Source organism: Pollicipes pollicipes, unplaced genomic scaffold (assembly GCF_011947565.3).
Source record: "Pollicipes pollicipes isolate AB1234 unplaced genomic scaffold, Ppol_2.1 Scaffold_2555;HRSCAF=2994_pilon_pilon_pilon, whole genome shotgun sequence".
Classification (NCBI taxonomy): Eukaryota; Metazoa; Arthropoda; class Thecostraca; order Pollicipedomorpha; family Pollicipedidae; genus Pollicipes; species Pollicipes pollicipes.
Window position 1 is genome coordinate 4953475 of NW_023596136.1, and position 17711 is coordinate 4971185.

General features: G+C 53.6%; 2 protein-coding genes across 6 annotated transcripts; both read right to left on the reverse strand.

Moving 5' to 3' along the window:
- Positions 1-8765: 8765 nt before the first annotated feature.
- On the reverse strand, positions 8766-11089 carry LOC119111299 (dehydrogenase/reductase SDR family member 7). Its single transcript, XM_037235116.1, has 2 exons — positions 10733-11089; positions 8766-10520 (listed from the first exon to the last, which is right to left on the reverse strand). Exon 2 carries the CDS (start codon positions 10518-10520, stop codon positions 9543-9545), a length of 978 nt encoding a protein of 325 aa, XP_037091011.1. The 5' UTR covers positions 10733-11089; the 3' UTR covers positions 8766-9542.
- Positions 11090-11397: 308 nt separating this feature from the next.
- LOC119111310 (G patch domain-containing protein 11) lies at positions 11398-16014 on the reverse strand. 5 transcript variants are annotated; one of them, XM_037235148.1, is made up of 6 exons: positions 15928-16014; positions 15208-15280; positions 14511-14670; positions 13130-13208; positions 12374-12621; positions 11398-11926 (listed from the first exon to the last, which is right to left on the reverse strand). In XM_037235148.1, the coding sequence occupies exons 2-6, from the start codon at positions 15255-15257 to the stop codon at positions 11687-11689; spliced, it is 777 nt and encodes a 258-aa protein (XP_037091043.1). In that variant the 5' UTR covers positions 15258-15280; positions 15928-16014; the 3' UTR covers positions 11398-11686. The 5 variants fall into 5 exon arrangements, with proteins under 5 accessions (XP_037091043.1, XP_037091022.1, XP_037091036.1 ...); XM_037235127.1 differs by having other exon boundaries at positions 15208-15313; positions 15906-15960; XM_037235141.1 differs by having other exon boundaries at positions 15906-15953.
- Positions 16015-17711: the final 1697 nt, after the last annotated feature.

The window sequence follows — 17711 nt, forward strand, 5'->3', positions numbered from 1 at the left end:
TGCAAGACCACTGTCTGCTGTGCGACTTTCTAGTTTGTTGTATCGCCTTCTTCCGTGCCACATGCTTTAATGATACTACCATAGCAGTTAAACCCTCGAAAAGTTTTGTTTCTTTTTGACGACCCCACACGTTTTTTTCACAACATTTATGGTCAACAGACATTTAATCGTCAAATTGTCAATAATCAAAATAGCAGTTTTGTTTACACCGATGGCTCTAGGGCCAATGACCACACCCTGTGTGCAACATTTTGCGCTGAGTGTTGCTATAAAATTGTCGGTTACCAGATGACACCTCAGTATATTTGGCTGAATTGTTTTCCCTACTTCTCGCGTCACAGCACATTCAACAACACGCCCATACAACGAGGACAATAACGATCTGCTCAGTTTCGAAGGCAGCTGTACAATCTCTCATTGACCCAGACTTCGCTCACCACCATCTTGTTAATATCGTCAATCTCTATCATATATTACACACACAGGACATGAACATCATTAGTTTGTGGATTTCAGGGCATAGAGGCATCACGGGCAATGAGCGGGCTGACCAGCTAGCTAAGGAAGCTTCGACAGCCCCACACATCATAGAGATCCCCGTTGATCATGCATCTACAAAATCTTCGCTTCGCACGCTGACAAAACATTCCTGGCCACGACAATGGACCGATACTACCAAAACACAGCTTCACGATATCCAACCAGACATTACTCCTTGACCACCCGTACAGACCGCTTAGAGGAGAAGGTGTTGGCCCGTCTATGAACTGAGCACACCACACACACATAGTTACATAAGTATACTTCCGTCACCCTTGTCCTCACTGTCAGCCGTGCGATCATCCACTTTCGGTAAACATATTACTGAGTGCACAAAATATCAACAACAACGCAAAGGCGTACGCACAGTGTCGGATTTTCATTTTTTTAAAGATCCTGGCGATGACTGTCCTCAATTGCTAAATATTCTCTCCAACGTTTTCAAACTTACCGATTTGCTCGAAGCGATTTAAACGTCAACAAACGTAGGTGTTTTTTCTTCACATACTTAGCTACACTGCTTTGAAAGAATATCTTGTAGGCGCGAAATGCCCCGAATCTGCCGAAACGTCTCAAACAGTTGAAATAAAAAGACGTGCTTCATGATTGGAGCTTGCACAGCTTGCTGAACGTTGTATGAATGCCATTTGGCGGCCGTTTCACCTGGAAATCGTGCTCACGATTGCCAGATGCGAACGGCTGGACGACAATATTCTGTCTGACCTTGATCGGTGCATAACCAGTGGAATAGCAGGATAGCGATGAACGGTGTTACTATCGCACCATGCATGCCTGAATGGCCTAGAATGGTCCGCGCTGAAGTAGAAGTGGTCTGCAGATGTTTGCGGGCTTGTGGGTCAGAAACTAGAGTGTTTTGGGTCTTAAGGACAGGACTGTAAACTGCACCGGATGATTTTCAAAAGGGTTATTTCAGCTCAAAACCGCAAATTAATGTGGAACACTCCCTTTAGGAACGTACTTTTATCAATGTGTAGGGCCATCAGCGGCCTCGCATGTCACGTGAAGACGAAGTTAATAAAACTTGGAAACGGTTTTGAAATAATCTGCGATTGGCAGGCGCCAACCAAACATCGGGCATGTCAATTGGTGGCCTCGTGGTCAAGTTTTCCATATGGCCCTAATATGGAGTGTTTTTAAATGCGGACTCGCTTGAACCAGCTCGAGGTTCATCCTGGCACCAATACAAAAACATATATGAAGTCGCTTATGAATGCTGCAGGGAGCTACAGTTCTGATAGACTGTGTGAAACTGATGTTTAGGAGAAGTCACCAAGTTTCAGGGCACGTGTTCGGAGATGTTTAAGATACATCCGCAGAAATAGCGGAAAGGCATTATGACGTTGCAACAGCCTTGATGAATGTCCTAAACAGGATAATCATTTTACACCCACGGGCCATAATCATAATTAGAGCCAGCGTACCCACGCGTATCAATGCAGTTGATGTCTGAAGCCCGCCGCGACAGGCGCAGCTCTGTGGCGAAACATCGCCTTGGGCGAAACTCAGTGACACATGACATTACGCGGCGCGCCGACCGATGGGAAGTTGGCGGAAGCGGCGCGCCCGCAAAGCCGCCGAGGTGGTGTGCTGTCGCGGCCGTAAAAGTCAGCGGGGTGGTGCGCTGTCGCGGCCGCAAACGTCGCCGAGGTGGTGCGCTGTCGCGGCCGCAAACGTCACCGAGGTGGTGCGCTGTTGCGCGGCGCAAGGTTCTGAATGAACGGATTTCTCAGACTCTGAAAAGGCGTGAGAATAATGTTACGATGTGTGACTAGGTCATGCGCACCGCGACAGCCCCGTGTGTGCGTGGTTGGGGAGATGTGACCTCGGACACGAGGCGCGAGACGAGAGAACACAAACTTTTGATGGGATTCTAGTCTCGATTGGCGGGATGGATGGGATTCTGGCCACTCGCTTCGGTGCTCGATTTAAAAGCTTTCCTGACAGTGACGGAGTAGTGAAGTGAAGGATATGAGAAAGTACACATAATGTTCGAATAATATAATACGGGATTTGCATGCGAGTTTACGGTGATTTGTCCCCGTGCAAAGTATAAAATTACTCTTCCTGATAATGCTGAAAATGTGCTTCTACCGCGGGACAGACCTTTGATCGAGCGGCCAACTGGCCGCCGTGGATCTAGTTGAACCGGATTCTCGAAACACCGAGGTCGTGGCACGTCACTGCCAAAATGTCAAAACCTGTGCAATGATGTTTGGTCCTGAATACGCTTTGTGAGCTGTCGCCATGAGTAAATGTGAACCCCGTCACGATTGCGTCATCTTGAACCGGATGTCAAGGTCACGTCTGGCGCCGCGCAAGTCCCAACAGCACTGTTCACTATGTTGGAGTCAGTATTTGTTCTCAGGTCACCACGCCGGTTGTTTCCTTTTCGGAACTAGGGTGAGATTATCATCTTCGCTTCTCCATCCTCCTCCACTCCGATGCTGAGCCGAAATATCCTGCGAAAAAAGATCCACCTTGGAACAGACACAGGAATCCGCGGAAAACCAGGATCCAGTTCAATTATGGCAAGGGATCCAGGAAGAACCAGAGTCCAGCCTGGAATACAGCCAGGGATTCAGCAAAAGTCGAGATTCAGTCTGGGTATCCAACAAAATTGGAATGGGACCTAGTATCTAACCAAAGCCGAAGATCCAGTATAACGATGTTCATGAAACCATAAGAAATAACTTGTTGCCCGAAACCAGTGGCGGTTCGCAAGTTTCAGTTAAACAGTTCTAGCAATGAAGTCTTTATTAATAATTCTAAATCGCTGATGAAACCACGCCATTCTTATGGTTCTGGACAGCGTTTTCGATGAATATACAATCCTCAAACACTGCTGTTTGTCGCCGACAGCCAGTTCATGTCTAAACTTTTTCGTAGTCTTTGCTGGTTGTGGTCTTGTAAATATAGTCACTCAAGATGGCATAAATACCTACTGTGTACTGCGAACCGATGTGGGTGATATTCAGCACCATATAAGGGCATATGACAAATCGCTTTCAGACACCTTTCTACGACACCTCCTCATCTCAGATGGACCACCTGTTCAATGATAAAGATAGTCAGCACCATGCAAGCGCATATTACGGAATCACTCTACGACACCTCTCATAGTAGACGATGCGCCTGTGCAGTGATAAAGGCAACCGCTAAATTACAACTAGAACTGGTGTTGAAATCATCACTATTGACCAGGAAGCAGGACCTGGTGTTTGCGACAGACTGACGGGAACCAGGAATCAGGCTTTGGTGTTTGAAACTTAATTAATGGACACTTGCAAGCTAGAACCAGGATATGTTGCTTGTGGGAGAGCCAATGGGAACCAGTAACCAGCGTCTGGTGTTTGCGAGATAAAATGGCGGGAACAGGGCCTGGTTTCTGAGAAGAAAAAAGAGCAATGGATGTCAGGAACCAGTGGGAGTCGGGGGAAAAGGTCACGATGTCCGTAAAGCAGGCCAATGGAATCCAGGATCAAGTGATATGAGAGAACCAATCAGAGCCTGACCGGGGATCTCGCTTGCAGGAGCCAATGCAGCGCGTGTGGTGGAGCGTTCACCTGCGACCGTGTGGTAGCGTGTTCACCCGCGACCGTGTGGTAGAGCGTTCACCCGCGACCGCGTGGTAGAGTGCTCACCCGCGACCGTGTGGTAGAGCGTTCACCCGCGGCCGCGTGGTAGAGCGTTCACCCGCGGCCGCGTGGTAGAGCGTTCACCCGCGACCGTGTGGTAGAGTGTTCACCCACGACCGTCTGGTAGAGTGTTCACCCGCGGCCGCGTGGTAGACCGTTCACCCGCGACCTTGTGGTAGAGTGTTCACCCACGACCGTCTGGTAGAGTGTTCACCCACGACTGTGTGGTAGAGTGTTCACCCACGACCATCTGGTAGAGTGTTCACCCGCGACCGCGTGCCAAATCCCAGTTGAGGCTGGCTATAGTCTGGTGCTTTGTTAGCCCTCTACCACCTTCTGAAAACGCGATCCAGGGTCTGGCTCTGAAATGATCTGATGCTTTGCTGGCCCCTGCCCAGTGCTCCAACCAGTCATGGGAAATTCCAATATTAGGCCACCAAAGAGGCAGAACAAATCGTAAAGTGGATATGCAAATCGGCTGATAATCATCGTTCAACAGCCCTGCGACGACTGATGTCCTAGCCCCGCTGGCAGTGCTCACCGTCCTAGCTCGCCGCCGCCTGGCTGGCCGCGAAGGCGTCCTGCTGCGCCTGTAGCTGCGCCACCTGGAACGCCTGTAGACCGTTGTTCTCCTCGATGGCGATGGCCATGTAGGCGGCCGACATGATGGCGACGACGCCGAGCGTGAGCAGCAGTGGGTTGCGGAGCGCCTGCGCCAGCGCCGTGCGTCGGTCCGGCGGCGGCCGGCCGGTGGTGGCGGTGGCGCTGGGAGCCGGCCGGGCGGTGGCCGGCGCCGTCGTGGTACGTTGCGGCGGCGGCGTCGTCGTGGGCCGGCCGTTGCCGTTGCCCATGTGGTGTTGCTGACCGACGGGCCGGCTGTGCACGATGGCCGCGCCCGGCTGGTGGCCGGCACCCATCTGGCCGGGCTGCGCAGGCGCCGGGGCCGCTGCCGGGCGCGGCGTCGCGCCGCCGCCCAGGGAGACGCCCGTGTAACAGGAGCCGCCGGCGTTGCTGCACGACGAAATCACGTTGTTGGCGGGCCGGTTGTGCGTCATTAGCGGGCGGATCGGCCCGGGCCCGCCGGCTGCCGGCGACAGCGCGCCGGCTCCGACGCTCGGGACGCGGTCGTCGGGGATGACTCCGCCGCTCACAGGCACCAAGGGCCCGGGCTGCGCGTGTGGCCGCTGCACATGAGGGTGGTGCACGCCGAAGTCTGCCGCCACCAGGGGCGCCGTCAGCCCGTTGTGGGGCGCGGCGCCGGCCGGCCGGGCGAAGTTCGACGCCGGGGTCCCGCCTGCTGCTACGGCGACGTCAGGCACGGTCGGAGCGGTGGCGAGCGGCTGACCGGGCCGGGTGACGCCCAGGCTGGCCGACTCCTGCGGGCTCAGCTGGTTGAACTGCGCTGCCTGACTGAAGTAGTCCACCGCGGAGAGGTCGGGCTGGAACGGCTGGCTGGGCCCAGCCGGCGCCGCCGTCCCGCCGCTCGCCGCTGGCTCTGGCGACGCTGGGGGCGCCCCTCCTCCCGCGACAGGGAGCGGACTCGCCCCAACCGCCGGGGCGCGCCGCTCCACACTGGGAAGCTCGGTCTGGTCGGTTTGATCGGCAGCGTCGCGCTCTCCCACCGGAGACGGCTGACTGGTGGGAGCCGGCCCTCCTGAGCCGGGGCCAGGACGGTGAGCGAGCGACGACGGCGCGGCCGGCGCGGCTCCAGACTGCGCGGCTTCCGCCAGGTGCTGCAGGTGGGCCGTCACCATGGTCTGCATCTGCAGGTACTGCGGCAGCGGCACGCCCACCACCACCGTCTGCCGGCCGGCCGGCGACCCTGCCTGACGCACGAGTGGCGCCGGTCGCACGCGCGTCCGCAGCACCTGCACTAGAGCGCTGCTGCCGCCGGTGGGCGCGGGCTGGCCGGCCGCCACCGAGCAGAGCGCCAGCAGCAGCAGCGCCGGCGCCAGCCGACCCATCGCCGCCGCCGGCTGCGCCCTCACCGCCGGCCTCCAGCCGTCATGCGGCGGTCTCCCGCGGTGAGGAGCTCGCCGTGCAGCAGACGCCGACTGCCTGCTGGCGGGGAGACGAGCGCGAGACTGCGGCGGCGCCGCGGCCGGCCCGCCCGAGCCTGGTGCCGGCAGCGCCGCGCCACACTGGGAGGAGAGCGCGGCGACTGCCCGCCAGCGCACACGGGGCGGCACCGTTACCCTGCTCGTCACCGTTAGCGGTGTGACGACCGGGTCAGGAGGGCGCCGCTGCGATGGCGCTCGTCATCCGTGACGGTCTGCACGAGCCGGGACGCTGCAGTGGTGTCGAGTGTGCAGCGCGTGCAGGCCGGTCCAGCCGCCGTGCAGGTCTCAGTTGCTGCGGTGAGCATCGGCGCTGTCGGCGGGTGCGGTCCTCCTGAGGTCAGTGGTGTGAGGCCATACGTGTGGTAAGCACCGAAACTCGGATGCATGGTGAGACGGAAGTATAGACAGATCAAAATGACGGGCATGGCCTTTTCCTGGCGTTCTCAAGAACGCCAGAAGTCATTACCAGGGCGAAAGTGGCTGCAGACAGCGTGCAACTTCTGACGAATGGGAACGACCACCCAGGAATTTTGTGTCCGCACCGGGTACTTTCGTCAAATGAGTGATTCGTGTAATTTTACGCAAATGATTGAAATTGGACTCGGATTCGGACTCATGCCCTGTGTCAAAGATGAACTCTGGGTTCAAAATCGGTAGCAAAACTCGGAGATGGCTCGGACTCAGATTTTTGGACTTGACTTCGCGTCTGGGAAAATTCGCGCGATTGGTTGCTGAGAGTTGACGTCTAACTGTGAGCTAAGTTTTACCAAATTTAAAAGGTTCTCCAATTCCTACTGCATATGAATATTGATCTCTGATCAGCTTAGTGTTGGCAACACTGTGTTCGTGGATGTTTGTGATCGTGATTGGCATTTGATTGACTTTGGTGATTCTGGTTGAGCACTCTTCCCACGGCCGTTACATCGTTCGACGGAACTTATATTCCTCAACAAACTGGCTGTAATTTCCAGTAACGTTGCGCAAAACAAGACAGATGTGTGCAACACCTCCACACGAATCGCCAAACGCCCATATGTTTGGGTTTGGATATATCTGGATCGGGTTCGATGTATGTTGTCTTCGCAGGAGCCGGCTCCGCCGCTCTGACCATGTCCCTGATGGGCATGGCAGGGGAGACGATGGGACTGGATATGGGAGACAACGATGACAACTTCAGAGCCGGTGAGAGAAAACGCCGTTCGCGTTCGCGTGTTCAACTGGACTCATCTTTAACGCATTTGATGCGTGTAAACGAATGCATTGACTGAAATAAACATTGTGCAGGTGCAGGAGTGCTGAAATTGGCCCACGGACAGGAGAGTAGACGCATTTTCAACCTCTGCGACCCAGTTTTGTCGTGCGAGATCATAGCATTGACGCGAAAAATCCAGATGGAACGGCTATGCCGTGCCATCTTCACAGCCCTGGCGACGTGGGGTGAGCATCAATCAACGCATCAAAAAAGTGTGTGAATGGGCATCAATACATGAAAAATGAATGGCAGGTCTGTAGGCTGACGCTGGTGCATCTCCAAGCCGCCAGGTGTGACATGTCCACCCCCTTCGCCGGCAGGGGTGAGGTTGTTTTTTCTAACGTGTCTGTCGCCCTTCGACAGGCATGTGGCTGCTGGCGCTGGTGATGACGCTGGGCGCGGCGTTCCCGGCGCTGGTGAGCGGCGTCGGTCTGGGCTTTCGTCGGCGCCGGGACCTCGCCGAGCTGCCCCGGCACCGGCTGCTGCAGCGGCTCGTCATGCTGGAGCGGGCTGCGAGGGAGCGACGCCCCAGTGCCTGACGCCGGAACGAGGCTTGGGGGAAGGGGGGCTGATGATGCCATGACAAGCCATGTGAGAAGTGGTGGGCGACCTCTCGCTGCTCACTGCTAGAGCACAGCACGAGAGTGCCGGGCAAACGCCTGATGGATGCACCACAGCTACAGTCAGTGGTCGAACAAACTTCCGACACCACGACGGGCCACGAGCTGGGTGGTAATTAGGGGGTGCTCCACCGAACTAGGCGCACAGGCGTACGATCACTTCATTAGGGGCGTCCGAACAGGCAGCCTGTGAACGGTGACGCCCGACCCCCTGCTGCAGAGACTCGGTAGGTGGGGGCGAGACAGCCGTGGCATGGTAGGCAAAGGGACGAAGTATAGTACGCAGAGGGGGAAGGGACGGACTTCAGAGGGCCCGCGGGTGTCAGGGAAAGGTGCAGGCCTGGGAGGGGGGGGGAAGCATCAGGTGAGGGGGCATCAGACGCCCCCCGTCAGGGGGGGGGGGCATCAAAGGAAGGTGCGGGCGTCAGAGGGGGGAGGGGGCGGGGCAACGATGCGGCTGCGGTGCGCACGAGTCACCAGCCCCTGCCGGCCAGCTTCACAGGGTGAGGAGGTGCCATCCGACCACAGCGTCCCCCACCGCCCCGTACAGCAGATGCTGAGCGTCGATGACGGTACTGACGAGCACTTCCTTTCTGTCTCGGCATGTGCAGCAAGTATAGATCAATACAGTTGGCGTTGAACGGCGGTATATTTGCATTGGCAGGCGCACATCCGCAGGCACACGAACTGTACGATCGCACCAGCGTGAGAGTATTATGTGTTTGAAACGAGTCGAACGATATTCATTTGGCGTAAAATGTCGCTGTGGTCCATCAGTTAGCACCGACAATGTGACAGACGTGACTGTCTGTTACAAAGTCGTCACGCTTCTTATCACTTCCCGCGTCATATAGCGGCACATAAGCAACACAAAACAGGCTTAGCGTCGAATGCCTCATTATGGCTGGCGGTGCATGAAAGTGTCCTGAGTAGTATCGGTCGAGTTACTTTGCTCGAGAAAACCACAAACATAACGCGTACATGAGTGGGTTATGTGGAGGAAATTGGTGAATCGACATCACCAGCACTGGCATTCTTTCATGAGAAAACGAGAAAATCACAATGCCGACGTGAGCTTGTGTGGCTCTGGTGCGCCCTCTCTGCCGCCTTCCTCACCCGCCGTCGCACAGAAATCACAATGCAGGCGTTTTCCTCGACACGCAACCAGCTCGCCGCTCACGCCATTTCATGTCTAAACCACCCCATCGATATATGACCGCTAGAAACCCTAACGGGACCAGTGAACAAGCTCGAGTGCAAAAGCCTTGATCGTAAAACATCCACCATCCCTGACCCTCAGCGTTGCCGGCCGGTCCTGGTCTGCGTCGGACCTGAAAGCTCGCTTCCGCAGCGCGCGCGGACCTCAGCCCGGATGCGGACTGCGCCTACGACTTCGCCGGCCACGGCGCCCAGCTTACTCCTCCTTCAAGTCGGTGGAGAAGTCAGACTTGCTGTCGCGCAGCTGCATGGCGATGCGCGCGCCGAACAAGCGGAAGGCGAGGTTGACCAGCCGCGGCGTGTAGTGGTTCAGGTACTGGAACAGCAGCACGGGCTGCATGGCGATCCAGGCCTCGGCGAGCTGGGCGCCGATGGCGACGGCGCAGAGCTGGGCGCATCGTTCGGCCGACATGCGCCGGTCGGAGGGCGCCATCTCGCCGCCGAACACCTGGCCCGGCCGGTCCACGAACGCCGTGCGCAGCATGTCCGAGAAGGTGGGGCCCGGACACAGCAGGGTGACGACCAGTCCCGCCCCCGACAGCTCCGAGCGCAGTGCCCCGAAGTAGCCGTGCAGCGCGTGCTTGGAGCCCGTGTAGGAGCCCGAGCACGGCACCGGGCACGTGCCGGCCGTCGACGACATGACCACCACGTGGCCGCCGCGGCGCGCCAACAGCTCGGGCAGCGCGGCGCGCGTCAGCTCCACCGGTGCGAACACGTTCACGTCGAACAGCTGGCGGTCGACATCCGGATGCGTGATGGCCCAGCCGCTGCGCTGGGTGCGACCGGCGTTGTTGATCAGCACGTCAAGCCGGCCGAAGTGGGCCAGCAGGCGCGCCAGCGCCGGCCGGTGCTCGTCCAGCGCCGTCACGTCCAGCGGCAGCACCAGCACAGCGTCGGCCGGCGCGCCAGCCTCCAGACAGCGGCGCCGCACGCGCTCCAGCTCGGGCAGGCGGCGCGCCGAGAGCGCAAGCCGCGCGCCGTGGCGGGCCAGCTCGACGGCCAGAGCCTCGCCGATGCCGCTCGAGGCGCCCGTCAGCCAGACGACGCGGCCGGCCAGCGCCGCCGGCGAGCGGCCGAGCCGCGCCAGCACCCACAGCACCGGGTTACAGTCGGTGAACAGAAACAGGACGAGCAGGAGCACGCATGCGGCACCCAGCCACAGGAACAGCGCCATCTGCACAGGAAAACGACACGGTCATAACTGTTAACACAGCAGCATTGCATTATCACGTGTCACGACAACGGAAAAAGGTCGGGCAAAACTGAATGGGAGATGGTGCTCGCTAAGCAAGCGCGACAGCCCAGCAAAACATAGCATTGGCACAATTTATGTAGAAAATGTTTTCGGCATGCTGTCAACCCCATCACACAGCACAGAGCACATACCTCAGCAGAGTCGCACTTGATTTGCGCTACCGTGCACAGCTTCTTCAAATGCACCACACCGGTCACCAAAGTCGAGGCTGTGCACGCGCCCAAAATGCACCCGCGATCATGATAACGGCGCGAGCTTCCGCTAAATCCCCTATCAGTTTGTCACAACTGCGCCGTAATACGTTCAATCAAATAGGGGTGGGCAGCAGGCTGCTCTAGAGATGGTCAAGTCCTTATTTTCGGACCGCGAATGGCCGAGGAACTTTTTCCGAGTGTGATCACACGCACACATCTCGCGATACGGAGTGATGCGCGACCTCCACTTTTTCCATTGAAACCATCATCGGGCGCCTCCAGCGACCGAGCCATTAACTACCGTAACTTCACTAATGGCCTAAATAGCAACCCTCGGAAGATGGTGTCGTCTCCGGGTGATTTAAAGATATAGTAGGACGCCAAATGCAAATGAGCTGAGATGCCCAAATGACAGGAACCGGTTTTCTGCAGAAAGGAGCGTGAGAATGTTCTACCCAACACATTCTATACCACTTATGGAACGTCGCGACTTTCGTGTTGTTTGTTTTGCGATCGCTCCAGCACACATATGCACTCCCCTCGCTCTCACTTACTCACGTAAGTACACATGCACTCACTTACTCACGTAAGTACCTTGATGGTCCATGACAATACATGTTTATTACACGACGCACCAAGATACGCTCTCAAAGAACAACCATCTTGCTGCAGCTCGGGCCCTAACCGCGAAATCGCTGCACCACAGCAGCACTGTAATATTCTCGCGTGCCGCTGGGGCGATCCACGCAGCGACCAACAGCAGAAATCGTCCAGGGTGGCACAAGGACAGCCCGTCCATCGATTATCGCTCGTGATCATCCCGAGCCACGCAGGGAGAGTCCGTTCACTGATGACCAGTGGTGATCACGGGACCAGTCCGCCCCGCGATCGCTAATGGTCGTCCCGCGTGCTGCCGGGACAGTTCTCCTTGAGATCATCGCCGTCGTCGTAGGCGCAGCCGCACCAGATGCAGTAGAGGTGTGAGCGGCGCAGGTAGTCTGTCAACATCTCCAGCTGCTCGGACGGCGAGAAGGGGAGCGGCTCCTCCTCCTCCCCGTCCGCCTCCTCCTCGGCGTTTTCGTCGGCGAGAGGCGGTGGCCAGAACCAGGCATCGGCCGGTGCGTCCACGCCCTGCCGATGTCGCCACGGGTTAACAGTCGCCGCCCCACACACCCGGCTGCCGCCCACACGGAACACGGCACAGAGAACCGGCCAACGGCGGCAAACAAGCACCCTCAGTTAGCTCTGCAAAACATACTTTTCAAATTTTAAGGCAAGCAACGACCTTCTACATTTTGTGTCCATGCTACATAAGAAAACGCCAAAATTGCGTCACCAGATATATTTCTTTTTTGTTTTTTTTCTCCACTTCGTTTTGTTTCTGCATTAATTAATTAATCGATTTTAACTTCCGCATTAATTATGCATTAATGCAAGCCAGTTTTTCAGGTGTTCGTTATTCAGGATCCAACGCGCGCTGTACCCGCACCGGGCATGGCATCCCGATTTCAGAGTGCAGGCAACAGCACTGGCGGACCGGTGGGTCCGCAGCCAGCGACCGCACACCAGACCACGTACTATCTTGGTATCCAGCTGCTGGCAGACGCGCTGGCTCTTCATCAGGTCGGCCGTCACGTGACGGTCGGCCATCTTGTCGGCCAGCCGACGCCGGAACTCAGCGGCGGAGGTGGCGCGCTCGCGGCGCTCGGCGGCGCGCGCGCGGATCTCCTGCTTGCGCCGCTGCACGGCCTGGAGGGCGGCCTCGCGACCCAGGCCGCCACGGCCCTGCTTGACCTCGGGTCGAATCGGCTCCGTCCGGCCGTCGCCTGGAGGCGGCACGCTCGAGCTCCCGTTACCCGCCCGCAGGCCACGCGGAGGGGGGGGGGGGGGGGGCGGAGCATGAGGCGTGCTGCACACCGGCCCGTCACCCAGCTACACTGCGGCACGCACTGGTGACGGGCAGCTCTCCAATACTCTGGCCTGAGTAGCCAATCGCATTGCGGTTAGTCAAGTAGCAAAGTACCGGTTCTCACATTCACAGAATCATATCACAGCCCCATATAACTGTTATGTATAGCTTCATCCCAGACAATGGTTTGAAGGAAGGTAAGCTCGTACGGAAGCTCAAGTCTACCATGCAACCAATATTGAAATTTGCGCCCCTGTTTACGTCTCATGCAATTCCACCAGATGACACGTGATGAGATTTATCACTGACACCTCCATAACCTCAACTGCTTTTACAGAACTAAGACATACAGGAATCAAATTGAGACAAGCTTGTAGTAGAAGTGAACGATCCATTACCACTTTTTTCACAAACGCGCTGTTTACCTTGCTTGCCAATGGCCATGCCTGGCTTGTATCCCATTTTCTGAAGCAACGCAAAGCCCTTGTTGCTAGAGTCGATGGGCTGAAAACGTCGGGGCAACCATTGGGTTAACAACGATAAACAAACGCAAGATACAGTTGCTGTATGTCTGCATGGACGTTTACAGCTATTTGCGAAAATAATCACATATAAGCGCTTCCCATTTCGAATCATTACAGGTAATCACTGCAACAAAAACACTTGAACCAATACAGAACATTTGCACGGTTGACTGACTTATCATCCCGTGGTAATCGATTCGACGGCATAAGTGGCGCTCGGCCCACAAACTACCGGCGGACGAAATCGGTACGGAGTAGAGCTCGTAGCAGCGGGCTTTCACAACGTCGTGTGGTAGTGAAGGGCACGTCAAATGACGTCATCACAAGCGCATGCACATTATCTGGCGCGGTTGGCGACCTCAGGAGGTGGTGGAGAGCCAGCAGATCATGCTCGGCAACAAATCTAGTGCACTCCAAGCCTCCCGAGTGTTTACACGACGGGACAGATATGTTGTGGCCGCTTAATCCAAGTTCAGGCGCCGAAATTGGTTGTTCTTTAGAAGCGTGCTTTTGCGTCGTTACTGCCCCCCCCCCCCCCCCCCCCCATCAAGCCAGTATCTCAAGCGGGTATAAATAAACTGTTCAATGGCAATCCTTTCCCGTTCAAATGGCAGCTGAAGGCGAAATTCGCGGGGTGCTGGAATGCTATATGATCGCTTCACAATAGCAGATAACTGTTGTTCCCAATCGAGGTTGATATTCATACCACTCAGTCTTGGAGCCATCTTACTCCTGAATGTCCAGAAATTAAGGGATGTCGCAAAAAGGAGCACCGTGCATTTGGAGACAAATAGCCTCAGAGACTGAGAGTGAACTAATGGGCAGACAACAGGTATATGTATGTTCCTCCTGGTGGAATTAATAGGGGTAGATGTGACATCTACACAGTGACAACATATGTCAGGCTCTGAAAAATTTCCCTTCAGGCATCACTGTCTCCCTGAGCTGGTAGGTGCACGGTATATTCGCTTTACTATTGACTTTTACAACCTGAGGAAACAACAAAGAAGCAGGCAGTTGAAATGGTCAGTTTGTACTGAGTCCTTCACCTCAGATTTAGAAGAAAGTCCTCATCTCCTTAAACCACAATAAGCTGGTTTTAAAGGCTCCTCCACTCTTTTTCTGACACAGCTTCTGTTAAATGTATCCAGAACATAGAAATCCTTCTTAGCTATCTTAAAGCTACCTCTTCTGACTTTGGTTCAGTAAAGGGCTTGCATCCAGCAGTGATGCAGCAGCTGAACACAGTGCTGAGAGGGGGGGGGCGGTGCCCAGCTCTGACCTGATCCAGGGCGCGGTCGCGGTGCTCAGCCTCCAGCTGGTGGCGGGGCCGGTTCTGCACACGGTGCCGCTCAGCCTGCTCCTCGCGCTGCCGCTCCAGCCGGTGGCGCCGCTCGGTCTCCCGTCGAAACTGGAGGCCCGGCCGCACGTCCACTGACGTGCTGTGAGAACGACACTTGGACTGATGTTGTGCAATGGTAGCCCACTGGCAGCGACAGCCAGCCTGGGAAGGGTGCAATGATGGTTCATGCACAGTGACACTGTGCATCACTGGGATAAGACTGGGAATGTCAGGACAGATCAGGCCAGTGAAAGAATCAAAACAGGCAAGAGAGACAAGCAGACCAGTAAAATGTACTTTAAGGCTGTCAAAAATGTGCTAAATGACTAAAAAAAGACATCTACCCAAGATCAACAAAGCTTAAGTTCTGAAATTAGGTTTCCATGAATGATGACAAGGCTGATATTAACAGCATTAATACAACACGAGTATGATGCACAGCAAACAAAAGGGTTGGATCAGAGGTCACACTTCCACTTTTTAAAATATCACTAAACCACTGTTTTTTGTTACTCCAGATTACATTTTGAACAACAAAAATGCACTGAATGTAACAGATAATGTATTATTATTGTGGTATGATATGCACAACTGAATACAGAGAGCTAAGGTGTATAAAAAGATGGTATCTTCCTACCAGGTTTTCAGGAAATCTTCAGACATATAATCTGGTTCTTCATCACTCATTGTAACACTGAAGGATGCTCAATCTGAAATATTTGAGGCCTTCTTGTAATTAATATCTGAAAAGGTGCAAAACTTCAGAAATAATGCAAGGTATAGTTTGAGGAACTGGTAGGTTGTCATAATATTCCTGGTAATTGCTAATAATAAATAAGTTATATAGAATTCCTTGCACATTCCTAGTTAGTTAATGCCTGAACCCTGGACAAAGAAAGCAGATAGCATGAGGCTAATTAACTAACTGCAAAATGATGAAGCCATCCTAAAAATACCTAGCCATACACAAAACTGTACAAATGTACATGTCACACTCAGCAAGTCTCACATTATGGCAAAATCATAGCAACAGTTTTGGTGCCAACACATATCACACTGCACCTGAATTCTGCTCCCTCAAAACGTGAAGCAAAGTCTCTGCCAATTCCAGTTTGGAGAGCTATTAAGGAACATTCAATTTCAAAGAAAACTTCGGACAAAAATAGGCCTCAACAATTTTAAAACCACACGAACTTCAACGTTAGGGGAAGTTGTGCGGCCCTAATCTGGCATAAATGCGCATCAGGTAATGCACACTGATGTCATGTAGGCGCACAGCCCAGTTGATGGATTTTTACACATACTGCAATACCGGTGGAATGTGTTGAAATATACCTTATTCTTTCGAATTACATACACAATTGACGTGCTGAGGCCCACAACTCGGAAACAGTTTGGGTATGAAAATGAAACAGAAACGCCATAGTTGTAACTGTAAATAGGTGCGATATGGCCGCATGTAAAACGGCCTCGCGGAGAAAAACTGGTACCATATTTTGTGAGAATAATCGTATCAGCTGACTTCGTCATTGAAATTAGCGCTACAGAAATAGCGCAGTAGTGCCAATAGTGAATTAGTGTGAGGTCTGTAGTGAATTGCTTATTTCCGAGCGATAAATAAGGCTGCATGACCACGAGAACTTGTGGCATTGGTTAGTTTTAGTACCGGGTGATCTATGTCATTTAGGACCCTTCAGAATTGCTGAAATATTTTGCATATTCTGCTGCGATCTTTTGAAAGAAGCTTCAAGTTGAGTGCTGAGAAAGCTTCAGCCCAGGCTCAGGCATTTTTTTTGTCATCAGGACTTCCTGATTTTTCAGATTTTTTGTAGGCACAGTTGCCTCTTGTAGGAGACGCCAATTTCTTTCTGAGCTGCTTTGAAAAGTCTTAATCCGTTTTCTGGATATCAAATTACCTTTTGACAGTTCTGCTTTGCATTTCTGCCTTGTTTTACTCATGCTTGAATTTATGTATTATTGATATCCCATGATAATAATACCTGAAGTGGTCAGTCACTACAACAGATATGAAATAACCTGCATGATCTTGAATTATTTGGTGAAGCTCACATCATATGTGTAGATATTGACTCATTGTTGTAGTGTGAGGAGCATTTGAAGTCAAAGTTATGCCAGGACATTTCTTAAAAATCACACAGGGAAGTGTTGGTGAACTTTTTGTAGTATACCAAGCTCATTGTCAAGCATTCAGATCATAGGTATATCCCAGTTGTTCGGTTGGTTAGAACAATGACCAGCTGTTGTGGTATGGAGACTATTCTTAAGTCATGTTTATTGGCACACTGCATATATGGGCATCCTGCACCCACAGCCCACATATCAAGTCCAGCTTTCCAGATTGATATCTGGCTGCCAGATGTTGCAGAGTATCTTGATTGCCTTCAAATTTGGTGCATAAGACATCTTGACACCCTGGTTGTGGAGCTCAGAGGCATTGGGATGTGATTTTGTGTAATTTTCAAGTTGTGTAACAAGACATGTAACATGCCTGTTTGATCCTGTAGAATCTCTTGATTGCATCCATGTATTGTGTTTCAGATCCCCTGGGCAGGCTGACTCCCCAAAAATGGTCTTTGGGTGGGCTTTGCATAGTTTCTGAGTAACAACACATTTAACATGCCACATTGATATTGTGGGGCATCTGGGGCACTTCCAGGTTTGGTGTGAGGGGCTTCCTTAACATGCTGGCTCCAAAAACCAGTTGATTCAGTTTGGAGCTTTGCATATCTCCCAGGTTGGGGGTGATATGATGGGAACCATATGATATGATTACAAGTTATATGTGATAACTCGGGGTGCCCCAAAACCTACATCATCATCATCATCATCATCAGATGTTGCCCTGGATGATCATGAATCCTTCTAGACCTGTTAGGATTTATTCCACTCTTCTCTGGAGCAAGCCTTGAGGCATGTAGATACCAAACAGCAGTATGGTGTGCTGATATCTAATGAAGGGAGAGTTTGAGGTCATAAGCTTACCTGACTTCATTCAGCTCCATAGCCCAGTATATTGAGCAGGCATTAAGCTTAGTTAACAGCTTTGACCTGGCCAGGTGGTGGGTGGTCTCTGCAGTAGAGATGTGCCTGTGGTGGGACCTCTGGATGGGCTCGCTGAGT